General features: G+C 41.5%; 1 protein-coding gene across 1 annotated transcript in view; it reads right to left on the reverse strand.

Annotated features, from left to right (window-relative positions):
• Positions 1–6008: 6008 nt before the first annotated feature.
• MSH2 (mutS homolog 2) overlaps positions 6009–17230 on the reverse strand; it is a 46805-nt gene continuing 35583 nt past the window's right edge. The window contains exons 11-16 of the mRNA XM_030268863.4: positions 16075–16172; positions 14833–15078; positions 13152–13356; positions 12535–12782; positions 8432–8604; positions 6009–6414 (exon numbers count right to left, since the gene is read on the reverse strand). Of these exons, the coding sequence (XP_030124723.4) occupies positions 6244–6414; positions 8432–8604; positions 12535–12782; positions 13152–13356; positions 14833–15078; positions 16075–16172 (1141 nt within the window). The 3' untranslated portion in view covers positions 6009–6243. The remainder of the gene's footprint in view (positions 6415–8431; positions 8605–12534; positions 12783–13151; positions 13357–14832; positions 15079–16074; positions 16173–17230) is intronic.

The raw sequence follows: 17230 nt of genomic DNA on the forward strand, positions 1-17230 counted from the left end.
GCTGGTAATTTGGATATTGAACATTGATATGAAGCTTGGTTTTTATTTTTACCTTCTTCATTACTACATGAAAGCATAAAGAAACTACCTGCCATTATGTTGAGACCCCAAAAAGCAAGAAAGGGACACTCAGGTCAGCAACAACCTCCAGCAGAAAGACACGAGGAAGAATTACTGCAAATATCCGGGCAGAAGGGAACTGTTCCTGAACGGCATTTCCCCAATCCCCTAAAACCCGCAGGGCTTGCACCATGGTAACACATGCTGTCATTCCTTGCAAGGCTTGGGACTACATTCTGACAGCTGCATTTCTGATCCTTTGTAGAGTGCTTTTTGCTGAACCACAGGCCCTGGGGAGGAGGTGCAGCACGTGCAGCAAACGTGGCACTGTTCAGTGGCTCTGTCTCCTACAGTGCCACTCCAGCTGCATCTGCACAGGGAGAACAGGTCCCCAGGCAGCTCTGGATGGGGTCAGGGGGGTGCAGAGAGGTTTAAAAGCTTGGACTGTCTGCTGTCAGAGACATCTGGGCACAGCCACACAAGGGAAACCAGCAGGCACGCTGCAAAGGCTGACTGTCGGAACTCAAAATGTCCCTCAGACATTTTCAGAGGTTCCAGGCCTTGGTCAAAAGCATTTTAGACCCTGGCAAGCAGCTGAAAACAGCTGTGATCTTGAGTTTGAACCGTGGAGTGAGTTGCCAGCTTTGAAGGTGGAACAAGCGGTCACAGAGAGTTAGATGGTATAGTAAAAGTAGTCACAAATTAGAGGAAAAAATTTTTTAGTATTGTACAAGGGGGTTTTAGTACCTGTACAGGGGGGTTTTACTTTGTACAGGGGGGTCGGGAGTTCTAAGATGGAGGAAAGTGGGCCTGATCCTGTTCTTCCTCCTTCTTCTTCCTTACCTCCATGTTCTTGGTGATGTTGGCATTTTCTATTGGTTTAGGCTGGGGACACACTGTTCAACGTAGATGATAGATATTGGCACATTATTGTAAATATAGCACACGTAATTTCTGGTATATAATGTTTGTACCATCCCACTGAGGGGCAGAGCCCCACACGCTGCCCTGCAGGACAGACCTGCGGCAGGGCAGCAGAACATGTTAGAGATAAGCAAAAATAAACAACCTTGAAAACAGCACAGACGAATTATGGCTTCTTCTTTGGCAACGGGGCAGAAAGACAGAGACTTTCTACAATCTCGGAATCATCAATACCACAGATTCCGACAGCTGACAATCTCTGGTCTGAAGTCCACAGCAGTGGATACTTTCCTGAACTTTTGTGCACAAAAAGAAAGGAGCAGGACAGAAGATATTTCAAAAGCTCAGTATGAAAAAAGTTCATGTTCCTCAGGATATAAAGCAGCATCTTCAGGCAGGCACAGACACACTTTAGGAGTGCTGCCCAGCTTCCTGCCTCCCGCACAGCACGGTCCAGCAGCGGGTTGGAGATGGGACCAGACTCGGAGTGATGAGCACAGCCCTCCCTGGACAGGTCTGCCCTTTGCCATGGCAGCTGGGCCCATTGCCAGAGCCCACAGCAACTCAGGGGGAAACAGATGCCTAATTTTTGGAGAAAGAGCGAGCATATTGAAGCCACCCACTGTGCCTCGCCCTGGCAAGCCGTGTCTTTGCAGCGTGCAGCAGGATGGGGTGGAGCAGCAGGGGAAATATTCTCATAAGCACGGGCTATTTATTCACAGCTTTCCCTTGTTTAGCACAGCTGCTTTCAGTTCTCCAACCATCCCCACAAAGGCAGAACCATTACATCCTTAAGGAAACTGCCACAGAAATCAAGCAGCTCAATGAAGGTGCCAAGGCACCTTTTTCCCACAAGGGCACAAAAGCAAACACATTTTCTCACCTCTAGGAAAGCACCACTCGCTGCAGCTGGAGGAGCAAACACAACCTGTCATCAGCTACAGGCACTGCTGCTGGGGCAGGTGACAGGGGACACCGAGTCAGGAGGGCATGTCCCAGCTGCCACTAAAAGGGATCAGAAATTGTCACTTCCCTCTTTAACGGCAGAGGTTGGTCCCTCTCAATTTGACTGGCAAAGCAGCCCGTGCAGGGATGTATTTACCCCTGTCCCACACTGTGCAAATAAAAATCTCTGCTGGCAGCTGAGAGAGAGAGACACGTATAAATAAATGAAGCACTGCACAGTGCTCCCCTGTGTGCAGGAACAGTGCAGGAGCTTGGCAGGAACAGAGAGAGGAAAGGCAACAGGCTGGGAAAGGCAGCTGCAAGGCTGGGAGAGGAACAGGAGTATCTGAGAGACAACTGCTAACATGGCTTTTTCAGCAAACAGCACCAAGAGCCAAGTTATACCTGCAAGGGTTGCAGCCATCTCAGGAAGATGACAATACCCCTCCCCCTGTATTTTAAGGCTTCAGGCTCGTGAGGCCACTTCTTTTCCCTCTTCCCACGTCAACAAGAGGCAAAGAATTCAATGCATGACCTCGCACTTCTTCAGATGCAGAGCAGCAGCTGCTCTCCCTTGATTTTTCAAATAAATCTGCCCCAGTGCAGAACAGCAAGACCAATTGTCTCACTGCTTTGTAGCCAGAGAAATTGCTCAGTCTGAGCAGTGGCTGGGTGTTTGAAAACTCATTAAATTAATGCCATGAAAACCAGCTCAAACCATCACAATCTCAACACAAAGATGAAACTTTCAAGATGAAACTGCTCACACAACCCCAGACCTCAGCAATGAGCTCTCCTCCAGGCTTCCCTGAATCTGGAAAAGTCAGACCACGAGCACTCCCAGTCACATACAGGGTGGTTGTCAGCCCAGAACAGCTACATGCACTAAGAGCTGATGCAAAGCCTTTCTGCTCTGCAAAGCCAGGTTGCCAGCAGGGATCCAAAGCTCTCTGAGGATTGGAAGTCTCCTCCAGACACTGTCAGTGCAGCTGCCAGTGGGCAAGGAGTCACCTCAGTCCTGTTCTGCCATTTCTGATTCCAGAACCACCTCAGCTCCAGGGGAGGAAAGAGACACAGGGCCACTTGTGACTGCATTATTATTTGAGATGAACAGGCACAGCTGCAAGCAGGACTATGCAGAGATGAGTCCAGATGTGACAGGTAGCATTCCCTGGAGTCATCCAACCCTAACTGGAGCCTTTGACCACAACCCAAGGGGTAAACCCAACACTTTCTCATCAGGCTGGCTACCAGGTGCTCCTGATCCCTAAAAGGTCAGTGAAATCACCAAAGGAAAATTAATTCCTTCAGTGTTTGCTCATGTCCCCTCTTTTGTTTTACGCCATCTAATGCAGTTTTCTTCATAAAGAGCTTTCTAGATGAACAGCAAGAGCAGAGACCAAAAAGACCACTTGCCTGCAGCATTCAGTGCCAAGTTTTCTCAGGTGAATGAGCAAAGAGAACCCTGCACCTTTATTGAAGGCTAACAGTGCCTCACCGCTCCTCAACAGCCTCGTTAGTTTCTCTTGGAACTCTGATAATCTTTGCATCCCTGGCACAGCTCTGTAATAAGCAGACATGTTGTGGAATTGCTGCTGCCCCATAGGTACATTTCTGAACAAAAAGCTAAATTGGAAGCAGCAAAAATAGCCACCCCGCCTGCTCAGATGGAATCGCAGTACCTGTAACCCAGTTTGCAAGCAGCACTGACATATGGAGACTTAACCCTGCCTGATCTCCTCTTGCCTATATCCAGCAGGCAGAGGGAGGGGGAAGTGTAGGGTAAGAGAGAAAAACAAAGATTAAAAAAATCTTTAAAATCTTGTTAACTTGCACCTTTCTTCCTTGTGAGTGTTGAAGGGCGTGAGAAAAACAGAATCTTCTTTGCTGCAGATACATGAGACTCTTTCTGAAGCACGCAGAAGGTGCTGCCCAAAGCTGGCCCATCACTCCTGGTAGCACCTTTCACCCTCACACAGGCTAATCTGGCCACCTCTGGCCACTTGGAACACCTCTATCAGCCTCCAAAAATGATAGCAGCCTGACCTCAGCACACTGCAGACACACAGAGCTGAGGCATTGCACCCAGAAAGGAAAGAGTGGACACAAAGAACACAAAGGGGACTGAGGGAAGCAGAGAAGTGGCCCCTCTTGCTGGCAGCAGCTCAGTGAGGAGCTCCTTGGCTAAGCCGACATGTAAAGTGCACACAGAGTCAAAGGGAAAGCAGAGAAATTCCTGGAAGAGATGACCTCTGGTGTTTTATCCCTGTTCTGGTTACATGGACACGACATTGAGCAAGGGGCATCTTTGCTCAGACCACAGGGATCTCAGCATGCACAGGAACAGGCTGCCAGCACCAGCCATTCCAGTCTCACAGGAACCGCCTGTTTCTAGCAACACCTAAAGCAGTTTGAGCCAACATTTAAGAATACTTTGGAGGTCAAAATAATCAAAATTGCAAAAACTTACATTGTTACTTTATGCAACAGATTTTTTTTCATGAGCACACTTTTCCAGACCATGCATCAACTGTGCTGTTTGTAAATGCAAGTCTGTTTTTGTCTTTGTGAGCAAAATGCATTTTAATTTAATGGCCAGAAAGGTGTTATGCAGCACCTCAACAGCCTTTAGTGCTTCTGTTAAGCAGATCTAATATGCCCCAGTCCTGGTCTAAGTACAAGCATTATCCAACAGCAAACTGAACATCACACCTCTTTTATGACTACTTAAATGTTTAAATGCAGACCACTGCAATACATTAATCCCTGACACAGCACTACAGAGCACAGCTTTACAGCAGCACTGTTGTCCCCAGCACACACCCACTGATGCAACTTCTGAACACAGCAAGAGTTTGCCTAACATCTTCAGCATGATTTTATTTCTATCATCTCCTGCGACAAACAACTTCTCCCATTAGTCTTTCAACACTGACAGTTTTAAATATAGGTAGTATTCTTCAGTTACAATTTAAAATGCTAAACTTCAAGGAGAAAAATAAACTTGTACCAGCATGCTTTCAAAGTGTCTCAATGAGAGAAGCACATCAGATAAAAATCAATGTATTCTTACTTTGCAGACAGCCTTCACTAATCATGATCAGCTCAGACGTTCCAGTTAAAATGTAACTTCACCCAGCCTCTGCTTCCATTACAAAACCACAACTCAGGCAGGAAGAGCAGGCCTCTAGTGTGTACTTGACTCAAGCATTACCATTCACATAGGTACACATGCAAAAAATTTCTGACAAGCCGCAGAGACATCTGGTTGGAAAAGACCAAAGATTATGGAATCCAACCATTAACCCAGCACTGCCAGGGCCACCGCTGAGCCAGTCCCTGAGTGCCACATCCACGTGTTGTTGTCAATACCTCCAGGGTGGCGATTCCAGCACTTCTCTGGGTGACCAGTTCCATGGTCTGATAACCCTTTTGGGGAAAAGCTTTTCCTAATACCCAATCTAAAACTCCTCTGGTGCAATCTGAGGCTGTTTTCTTCTCATCCTATCACCTGTTATTTGGGAGAAGAGACTGATCCCCACCTGGCTACACCCTCCTTCCAGGGACCTGTAGAGAGAGATAAGGTTTTCCTTGAGCCTCCTTTGGTCCAGGCTGAGCCCCCCCCACAGCTGCTTCTCATCAGACTTGTGCTCCAGACCCTTCCCCAGCTCCACTGTTCTTCTCTGGAGTCTCTCCAGAACCTCAATCTTTCCCACAGCGAGGAGCCCAGAACTCAACACAGGATTTGAGGTGTGGCCTCATCAGTGCCAAGTCCCCAAGGGGGACAATCCCTGCCCTGGTCCCGCTGGCCACACTGGCTGACACAGGCCAGGATGCCTTACCTGGGCACACTTAGATGGTTTTTTTTTCTCATGGAGCACTAACACAGCAGTACTAAATCTTCAGTGAATTAATTAATCCAATTGCACCACATAAAAAAGACTAATGGCCTAGGACAAAGATTTTGTGTACAGACTGATGCTTTCCAAGGCTCTGGCAACTGTTTGACACCTCAACTGTAAGACTTTCTAGCACGCTCCTCGTAAAGTATTACACATTCTGTTTGTGCAGTCAGTAACTCTCAATATAAAAAACCGTTTATTGTAAACGTCTAAAGGGACAAAATGATCCCAACTAAAGCAGGAATCTGGCACGTAATGTGTTCAGAATTTTTTACAAAACAATTACAATCCAAGAAAAAATGCCTAAAAAATGAGCGCAAGTATCATAAAGTATAAAAGCTACAAGACAAGAAAATTATAGTTCTTGCAATACACAATATGCTTCAGGAGCTGTATCCTGTTCTCGCACATTTCATGATGTAACTTTCGTTCGAGAAATTATTTCATTCACAAAACTGTTGTTCTTTGCCAGCACATCATTTCTCAGCTGTTTCAACTTGACTTTAATGTCTTCTTCCGACATATCTGTCAGGGGCAATGCTTTCACTTGACAAAGAAAATCCTGAATTATCTTTTCACCTTCCTGGAATGGAGAGAAGAGAAGAGAAGGAAAAGAAAACAGAAAAGGTGTTTAGATTGCAAGCAGGAATTTTCCAAATTCCCTATAGATACAAAGTATTGTTCATCAGCAGAAACTCAGTGCAGGCAAAAATCGTGGTTATTTTTGTCCTTGCTACCAAGTTCTGAACACCAGAACAAACTACTTATGCTGGTACCAGAAGTTCTTTTTCAAAGCATGAGCAAAAAGCACCAGCTGATCAGCATAAATACAGTATTTAACACTGTCATCTCCTGTAAGTGTTCCACATTTAATTCCAGTATGCAGCAACACGAGGTGAGGACTGCCAGCAATAATAGCACCAGAATGGTCATATTACCCAAACTAGCTACTTTAGAAGGGACTATCAATCAAAAGCAATGCTTCAATATGCAAAAGGAAAGGACAAATTGTAACCAAGCAACTGCAGAGTGGCTGTCACCAAGGAGAACAGATGATAATTAAGCTTTATGCATATGCTTTTACACAAACAGGCAAAGTGGAACTTCTAAACAATCTGACTTGAATAGCAAGAACAAACATTGCAATGAACAGTATTCAGAATCCCTGTATTGGAAACAACTGGTCCGGAATGCAGAAGTTTGTCCAGTCCTATGCATTGTACAATTCTACTGAAAAGTTCACTTAGTTTTCCTCTTATCATTTAAGACTGATGCAGTAGTTTTCAGTGCAGAGATTTCCAAGAAGTAATAGCACCCTTTTCCCTCTACACACAATGTTAACCATAGCAAACAAATTCTCTGGGTGAGGCATCTAAAGCTCTGCCATTCTATTGCTTAGAGGGTTTATGGTTTATTTTGTATTACTGAACCACCCAAGAATAAAACATGATGCTGTAGTTGTCACAAGCGTTTGTTATGTCAATTTAATTTACACCAACTTAGGACCATGCAGCCAGGTCCAACTAATCTAAAAATTCCTTCACCATGATGCCTGACACAGGAAAGGCAATAGCAGAGCAATTGAGGTAGCTGGAGGTTCTGGCAGTAAAAAGCAGAACAAACCACAGATTGTTCATCTAAAGCATAAGATCCACTTACTGAGCCAGCAACAACAAATGCAGTTGACCTCTGAAACTGAAAATAAAGTAACAGGTAACAGCCTCTGTCTCTTAGAGCAAAGGCTTTTAAATGTAGAAGTGTTTTGGATGTGGACTAACACTGGAGTGGTCCCGAGGCTGCCAGAAGGAGATCGAGGTGGTTGGTACAAGGCTGTGGCATGTCAGGCTGACTGCTGGGACACAGAACTAAGCTCAGTTTGTATGCACACAGCGAGGAGGACCCAGCTACACTGGACAAAAACCAATGCAAGCCACAAAGCAGCAGCACTGCATTTCCCAGGAAGCTGCCACAGATGCCACTGTCAGGACTCTTCATCCAGCACCAAGACAACACAGGATAGTCTGTAAAAGCTTCCTGCAGCCTTTGTTTTCCCCTACACTACCTGCAAAAGAAGCCTCTCTAAAGAAACTTTGGTTTGTGACACCCATAAATCAGGTGTAAATCAGACATTCCAGGTACTGATTGCTGTGTTCTTTGGTATGATCAGCTTCTGAGATGTGACAGTTCTGATGGGACATGGAAGGGCACAAAGGAGAAGGCTGGGTATTCAGCTTTTCTCCAGGGTGAACAGATCTGATCACACTGGTCTCTAAGAACTTGGCACCAATGAACACTCAAATAAGTGGGAGCAAAACCAGGTGTGACCCAACTGCAGAGCCAAGAATATTCTACACACTGATAACAAAAGCTGTATCTTAAATCTACATTTTTAGATAAAATTCTTGCCTCAGTTAACCTGAAATTACTCTAAATCAAACCCCTGAACATCTCTTCAACTCCTAACGAACATTGTAGCCAAGCCATTTTGTTATGGAAAAATACATTACAGGGTAATTATCCTCATGCTTTGTGGGAATCTGAATCCTTAAATGATTTTGCTTCAGTAATTCAAATTTTAAAAAATATTTCTGACAGCAAACCTCTCTTTCTCTGTATAATTTCTTGACTGGTGGTTCTCCTTCAGATTCCTTGGACTTGCCAATGTTTTGAAACTCCTCCAGCTCCAATGCTTTCTCTCTTGCACTTTCTATCACATGCTTTGGGAAAGCTGCCAACTCTGCTACATGTATTCCAAAACTCTGGTCACAAACACCTGGATGTAGAGAAAAAAACCCAGTTAAGAATTCTCAGAAGATAATATGGCTACACAGAGATTATATGGACATGCTTGTAATAGTTCTCTGTTCTGAAGAATTAAGTGCGTGACATTATTTGGTTCTCCTCAACACTTTCTGATTTACCTTTTCTACTCAAAACAATAGCACAAAGAATATGCTCTTACTTAATTAAGCTCTATTAGAGCAGTAATTGCAGAGCTCCAGTGCTTCAAGAAGAAATTCTCAGGCAGAGAGAATTTCCCTCTAGTACCTAAATCAAACAATCATTTTTATTAATGTATTTTGGCACAGTCGTAGAATATAATAATTTACATTTTTAAAATAGGCATCTCTGACATTTACTCTATACCTATACAAATATATATGTGTGTGTGTATAGATAAATATTAAAAATGTTGCATTCTCAATCATCCCTCTCCTCCTCTGCATCTCTACCACATAATCCCTCAGTCTCCAGGAATCATCTTTAATTCTATCAACATCTCTCAACTGTAACTTCACACTTACTTCAATTAATATACTGTTTATAACATATTCGAGAAAAGTCCTCATAATTGCTCATAATGTGAAAATTGTACATATAAAGTTACATTAAATTTTTCACTTCAGTAACAAAAGACTTCTGATAAAATCTATCAACTCTTATTTGTTTACATTATCATAATTCCATTTGTCCTCCCACAGATATTACTACATCCTTTTAATTGTGGTCTTCAGCAAGCAGTTAAGAATAAATTAATTACACTTGCAAAATGACAGTTGTTTTTTTTCCTAAATAATCATATATTAAATACCAGGTATCCAAAGAATAGGTGAAGGAAAACTTTTTGTTTTATTAACCCTGTAATCTCTCAAGTTTCTTAAAGGAAATGAACCCACTTAAGCAGGAATTAGTCTTCTTGATTTGGTTTTAAAAAGCACACCTCCCCAGACCCAGAGGTAACTCAGTTCTCAGCTCAGAGAATCCTGAGCAGAGGCCTGGAGAACAGTACTTCATGTATCTCCTCTTCCAGTGATTTTGTCACTCCTGAAGCCCAAAAACATGGTTGAAAACACTGTATAAAAGTTCCTTGTCATGCTTTTCAAGTTTGGTTATACATTTCAAACAACATCAAACCAGCTATTTGTTTCAAAGCACAGCTGTATCCGAGCTGCCTACATGCACATCCCTGAAGCAGCAATACAACAATCCCAAAAGGGAAAGAGCATAACACTAAATGCAAAAACTTAGGTGAGAGATATATATCTGACTGGAGACCAGGTATTTAAAGATGAAGATTTCATAGTGCTCCAACTCCTCTGACAGAGGTTTAAGTAAATAAAAATATTGTGTCTCCATGCTCAATAGCATTTCCATGAAAATGGATGGAAAGAAAAGACATTGTATGCACAAAGAAGAGATGTTTATGACTAAAAATGGCAAAACTGATGGAAGAAAAGTATGAAACTGGGCCTCTACAGTTCTTATCCCAACCAGGACAGCTGAATTAATACAGGTTTAAAAACAAAAAGAGTGGGTTGAAGAAAGAGAACTCACCCAACTGTCTGGAGAATATTAGGGAGCTTTATTGTACAAACTGCTGTTCCAAAATTGATTCCCTCCTCAACCAACATGCCCAAACTAAGCACCTACAGATGGCTTTTTTGCAGATTCTGTACATCACCATCTCTTGCTGCACCAAGACCACTTGGTTTCCAGGTACACTTGCAGCAGTTTATGACTATTTTTATTCAGTTCTAATGCTACACCAAATCACCTTTTAAGCACCAATTTGAGCATGAGCCTTCATTCTGTGGTAGGAGCTCAACATGTGCTGGAGAAGATGGGGAACAGCAAACTAGGAAAGAACCACAGACACCTCCTTTCCAGTGGGCCTGGCTGGGAATCAGGGCCACAGCAATTTGGAGTAACATTCAAGCAAAAACTGGGCATTTTTTTAGGAAGTTGCACCCACAGAACTCATCTCTAAGGAATAAAGATCCCAAAAGACAAAGACACAGAGTTTAAAGTTACAAGGCTGTGGCAGATAGAGTTAATCCACCCAGCTTTGAGCAGTACTTCTGCTCCTTCTGTGACTCCCCTTGCTCAGAGCAGTTTCCCAAGCTTTACAGAAATGTACCCAAAATCTATCTGCAAGATTATAGCCAGAGAGGAACACAAAATTAGAAGTGGTCATACGTGTAATCTAAGGGCAAGAAATTAAGTAATTCCATGGATTTAAAACCAGAAGAAGCCAGTAAGCAATAGGCAGTTAGTAATATCACAGGACTAAATGCAGCAAGGTATCAGATGCAGGACAGCCAGTGCTCTACAGTAACCCTGTTCTACCCGTTCAAGTGTCACCTAACTCATTCCTCTGCAGTTGGAAGAGGAAAATTAAGAGGGGTACACAGAATAATGAGTACTCTGCCCACATTTTTAATCAAAACCTCAGCCCAGAGATTGCCAACTGGACTGAAATACTCTAGTGAGAACAATCCAAAATCACTGTAGAGTTCGCAAATAAATCAGAATGCCATAAATGGGCACACCTTGCAACCACAGTTACAGCTCTGCTTTATTTAGCAGAAAATACAGGCTCCTGCTGAAGGGAGCAAAAACAAATGATGGGGATATAGGGAAGCAGAAGGAATAGCTGAAATTTATGCCTAATTAATTTTTTTTTAATTTAATACTGAAAGGAATAACTGGATCCACTAAAAGACTTTAATTAAATACATCTAACTGATAATATACTAACAAAACAGGCTACTTGTTGTTTCACTGTGATGCCATTTGCTAAATTTACTCATACTATTTTTCATACATCAAACTGCTGTATAAACTGGGAAATGCAAGACTAAGACTTATTACAATGAAATAGACATTATTAAAAACTGTCAGCAAATAAAAGGTGCACTAATTTCTTTTAAAAGAACAGTTTAAGAAATGCAAGTCTCTTCCATCAAAAGGTTAAAATAGCTGTTTTAGGAAAACAGAAACTAACCTTCTGGAACTCTTCTCTCTGTCTTTAGAAAAGACAAAGAGAGACACTCAAAAGCATCAACTGAGTGGCAGAAATAGCCTAGAAAGCTTAAGAAATAATCACTAACATCATCATCTACTGTGTTCACACATGGACAGAGCTCCTGTCACACACACCATCCATGGACAGAGAACATATATATATATATATATTTATAATCGCAAACCCCAAGCCTGGAGTATGACATAAATTTTGGGGCGATTTTTTTTTCCATTAATGCTGGAACCCTGGTTATTGAGAAATTCACTTTCTGTTGCTGAAAAGCACTGACTCCCAAGAGAACACTATATTTAACCTGAAGCCATAGAGAAAGCTTCCAAAATTGAATAATAGAACCAAGATTGTAAGTGTGTAGTTTGAATAGAAATGTGCAGTATCACATAGTAAAAAACTTGGAGTTTAAAGTTTTTTAATACAGCAATATATAAGAAACAAAATAGAAGTTTTTGAGCAGAAGTCCGTCCTTTACCTTCATAAGTTTAAGTAATATTGTGTAATTAGATAAAGTCCACATTGAGGGCCACAAGTAGTTAGTTATTAAGTTAAAAACAAAAATAATTTAAGTGTCATTTCTTATTTAAACAGTTTATCCTTAAAAGAATTTATAGAAAAATAAATACGGTTCTATTTTTAAAATTTATTAGTAAAGTACTGTAGAACTCCCAGCTTTTAAAACTGTAGTATAAATAAAAACTAATAAACGTCTAAATCTGAACAAAAAATACTATCTCACACATTTAATCCCAACCTTGACAAAAAAAAAAAAAGCCAAAAAATAAATCCACTTTTTTTTTTTTTAAATCAATTTTTCTAAGAAAAATCTTAAAAACTTAAGATTTTTCTCTCTCAGGAGAACACGAAGTTGAGACACCGCCTTACCCTCCTTGACGCGATAAAGCATGGTCAGTGTGTCATCGCTGGTCAGAGCAGTGACATGGAGGTTGTTTACTGTCGGCACTTGGTCAGCAAGAGCTGTGAGCTCATGGAAGTGTGTAGCAAACATGGCAAACCCACAGATTTTGCTGGCAATGTACTCTGAGATGGCCCAGGCCAAGCCAAAGCCATCATAGGTAGAAGTTCCTCTTCCCAGCTCATCAATGATTATCAGGGAGTTTTCAGTTGCTGTCCTAAAAACACAAGACCATTTGTTAACGTTTGACAGCAGCATGAACTCTGGATACTGGAGTACCACAAGTCATGCTGTGGATGCAAAGCATGGAAGAGGCAAAAAACCCTTCTTATTTACAAACATAGTGCAGACACAGCATCACACAGATCATTTCACACTAGCTTCTTTGTCCCATTTAGACTTTGGCCTCTTGGTAGCAACTCTGTATTGACCACTGGAATAAACAGAAGGCTACTTCCATAACTTATGTACCAGCTAAAAAGAACTTGAGATTCTCCACTAAGATTCCCCACAAAAGAAAAATCTCAAATGCTTCTCTTTCCTATCAACCCCAACCAAGACAATCAAACAAAAGCACAGGACTTGCCTAAGGATTGAAGCAGTTTCCAGCATTTCAGCCATGAAAGTGGACACTCCTTTCAGCTGGCTGTCTCCTGCTCCCACCCGAGCCAGGATACAATCCACAATGGTGATTTCTGCAGACTCACATGGCACAAAACACCCAATTTGGGCCATAAGAACAATCACCCCTGTCTGTCGGATGTACGTTGATTTTCCCCCCATGTTAGGGCCTAAAGAAGAATATTTCCAAAAGTTAATTTAAAAAGCATCATGTTTTTACAATTCAACAGCTCTTTTAAAGGAGAAGAGGCTCTAAATTTAAACAAAAAGTGTTGAAATTTATAACCCTCTTGCCAGAAAAGAGCAGCAAACTTGTCTAACCGGTGCAACAAGTGCCTCCAGGGCTAACAGGGCTTGCTTGTTTGTCTTACTGAATGCTCCTTTTTCAAAAGAAAGGTGATCACAGAAAATCAGGGGCCTTCCTAAGTTTTTGGGACTTTTCAAAAGTATAAGCAGTCATCTAAACATGTGTTCATACTCAAAACTAAAAAGCTTTAAATTAAAACATCATCAGTATTTATTTCTGCTTAAGAATTGTAATAATTTGTTTTCACCTCAAACAACTACTTAAATTTCTCTGTAAAAATGACATAGCTTAGTTACACACTGGGTATAAGCTAATGGGTCACTAGAATCAGCAAACCCAGATATTAAGCAGTTAATTGTAACTGAAATAAAAATTAAAGTATTATCCAGAAAACTGATAATTAAAACCAATTTTATGCTTTTGCTAACCAGAAAAAAGAAGTGTGTTACCATGCATTTATTCAGATTTTCGATTTTTCTTTTTGATTATGTTAGAAGTGCTCATTAATCATTCTCTAATTTCAGATCTTTGCTACTCAGAACGTTTGTTAAGGACATCTGGATGGAAATTAAGATTCAATTAAATCTATAAACACTAAAAATGTTTTCGTGTGTAGTAAAATTATCCTAATTACACCAGAGAAAAGGGTAAAAAATGGTACAGTCATTGAAACATGTTTTGCATTTAAAATCAACTTCAATACTTCACAAAGAAAACACTAACAAAATACAATTGATGCCCAGTGGAATTTTCCAAATCACTTTTAGCAGGGTCAAGCTTTCCAATTCCTGAGGTTGCCTGGCTTGTGGAGTTACATTCACTAAGGTCTCACTTTAAAGAAGGCCTAATTTCTTATTTAATACTGTCCAGCAGCTTCTCTTTTCTTCACATATGACTCTGTAAATTAGTGATCACCTTCTCCAAATAGGGCACTATAATTAAAATTACAATAACCAATTCCATTACTGATAGTTTGGATGATGACAAATATGCCTGTAGGTACAGAAAAATGTAGAATATCCACAGTCAAAGGTAACATTTCACATGAACAGTGTGGACACTTTTAAAAAAAATATAATCAAAAATAGCACTAAATAATAGCTTACAAGTACCCTCCCCTTCTTTTCCAGAGCCAAATCTTATTCCCCATGCAGAAAGATGAGTAACTCAGTAGCTGCTCACCCTTGATGAGAGAAATTGTTTTGACAGAATTTTATTAGGCTGATTTGTTTTGCTTGTTGTTGGCTTGGTTTTTCTTTATAAAAAGTCATCATTATGGGAAATATTCGAGACATTTATAAAGCAAACAACAAACAAAGAAGAGAAGAGAACAATTTACCAGTAATAATGTGGAACATCTGCTTGCCCTTCTCGAAGGTGATGTCATTGGGGATGAAGGCCACCTCGTCCTGCACTTCGATGCAGGGGTGCCTGGCGCCTTTCAGCACAATCCTGCCCTGCCCCTTCTCCAGAACGACGGGCCGGACGTAGGGCACGGGGGCTCCGTTGGACACGTGGGCAAAGCTGACAATGGCATCCAGCTGAGCTATCACATCATTCATGGTCTGTATGGGCTCCGCATAACCTGGTTTGCACAGGGGAGATGGAAATTCAGTGCCATTAGCTATTCTTTTGCTCCTGCTGAGAAGGTACCTTGAAGCCTACACCGAGTCCATCAAGGTAATTCATCTGCAGTAACAATTCTCTTCAAGATGAAAGTCACCTCCTGGGAGAATCTAGGATGCAGTTCTGAAGTTTTCATGCCTTGAATATGAAGGAGACTTCTTCAGACTAAGCAAAGGAGGAGGTGAGGCCATGTTGATTATTTTCCCTCACCTGGAAATCCAGTAAGTTTCCTTCATGAATAATACACTGCATTCTGATGCTCACACAAGCAAAGACACGAGAGACACAGCACAGACACTTCAGACACAGTGCCTGTGACACCAGGCTAGGTGGCCCAGCACCCCCAGTAGCAGCTTTTGAAGTTTTGGTGTTTGGTTTTCTTCTGTGAAAGGGATGAGGAACTGGATTCTACAGCCCAAATTCCTCAGTGTCTCTTCTGCTTTTGGTGAAGGATAGTAAAGGAATGTCCTGTAAGTAGGCAATCTTGGAGTAAAATATATGGAAATAACAGGAAACCAACAATTTTTATTGCCATAAGAGCAGTGTCTAACTTGATCTTATACTGCATATCAATGCTCTTAGACCTCAGGTCCCACTCCTTCAGTTCTCTGCTGTCCTTCACCTTTTCTGCTGTCTGGGTGAAGATGCTCGGAGTCAGAAAGCAGTCAGGTGGAGGACAGATGTGGCCTTTATGGCCCCTTTTTTTGTTCCTATTATGGGATTAGCATTTGTACACACCTCATCACTGCACATCTTGCAGCAATGCCAGGAAAGGGTCTGGTGACAGAAGACAATTCATATTTCAAACTTTCAACAGCTATCTGAAAGCCACACCTCACTTTTCACACCAATTCCTTGAGCAATATTACAGTTTGTCTCTGTAAAACACCCTCTAAGAAAGAGCAATTCTCTCAGCACACCAGACTGTGACACACATCAACAGTGGCATATTCACCTGAAGCAATGTTAATGATTTCCTTAACAATTGCATCCTGAGCCTCTTCATACTCTTCCCTGTTCCTTATATATTCTTCATTGATGGTGCTCAGTTTGCTGCAAACAAAACAAGAGTATTTAGAAGCTGTGATGTTCTGCTTTCTCCTACAATGCCAAAGTTTTGGCCTCCTCAGCAAGATTCAGCACAAAGACCACAAAGCAGCTGACCTACAATTCATCCACACCAAGACAGCCTCAAGATTATTTCCAAGTTTAAGATTACCCATAAGGGCCAAACCAGAAATTCTAGCATCAACACATGACATCATCTATGTTTGTTATAGAGCTGCTATGTGATAAGGACTAATTCTTCAAATCGAATTTCTGGCTATTTTGCTGCTAAGCAACTGTGGAATTAGCCCAGAGTCCTACAACAGGCTTATCAGATCTGAAGGCATTGACTTCTTTCATTTAGTAAAAACCTAATTACTATCACTATTAACAGGTTCTGGTCTTCACACTAAGGTAAGCTGAAATAAAGACAAGAATTTAAACAAGTTTTTATTCTTCTCAATCTTGTCTCCTAAACAAAGAACAAGAGTCTGCAAGACTGAATAAGAAACACACCCAAGTAGTGTGCCCACACTATAGGCAGAAGACAGTCTTGTGCTTCCAGTACCACCTACAGAAGCAACTATAACTTAACTAAGCACAGAGAAGTCTTTTTTATTAGTGGTGCATGGGCTGCATCACTAAGGGAAAGTAACAGGTGACAAACTACAGGTTCTAAGTACATCTTCTCAGCTACAGAAAAGTCTAACTTCATCATACATTTAGATTCACAGCACATTTAGTACCAGAAAAGGCTGTTTTGCATTTCAGGGATGTTTTTAAAAAATATCCTCCAAGTAAATCTTAAAACAAAATGCAATTGAGGTTTTTACACTTTGTTCATTTAAGTAAATTGGTGCGAAATACACCAACATATTGGCTGGTGTGAACCAATATGTTTGCCCTTCTTTTCAAAGATAAGGATTTATAACTATGGAAGTGAGTGATTAACAGAAACCAGTCACAACACCATCAAGAAGCTGAACACAAGCCAGCAGAGTGGCCCTGAGGCAGAGAAGGCCAAGCCCATGCTGGCTGCTCTAGCTGGAGTGGACCCAGCATGT

The sequence above is a fragment of the Taeniopygia guttata genome, chromosome 3 (genome assembly GCF_048771995.1).
Source record: "Taeniopygia guttata chromosome 3, bTaeGut7.mat, whole genome shotgun sequence".
Classification (NCBI taxonomy): domain Eukaryota; kingdom Metazoa; phylum Chordata; class Aves; order Passeriformes; family Estrildidae; genus Taeniopygia; species Taeniopygia guttata.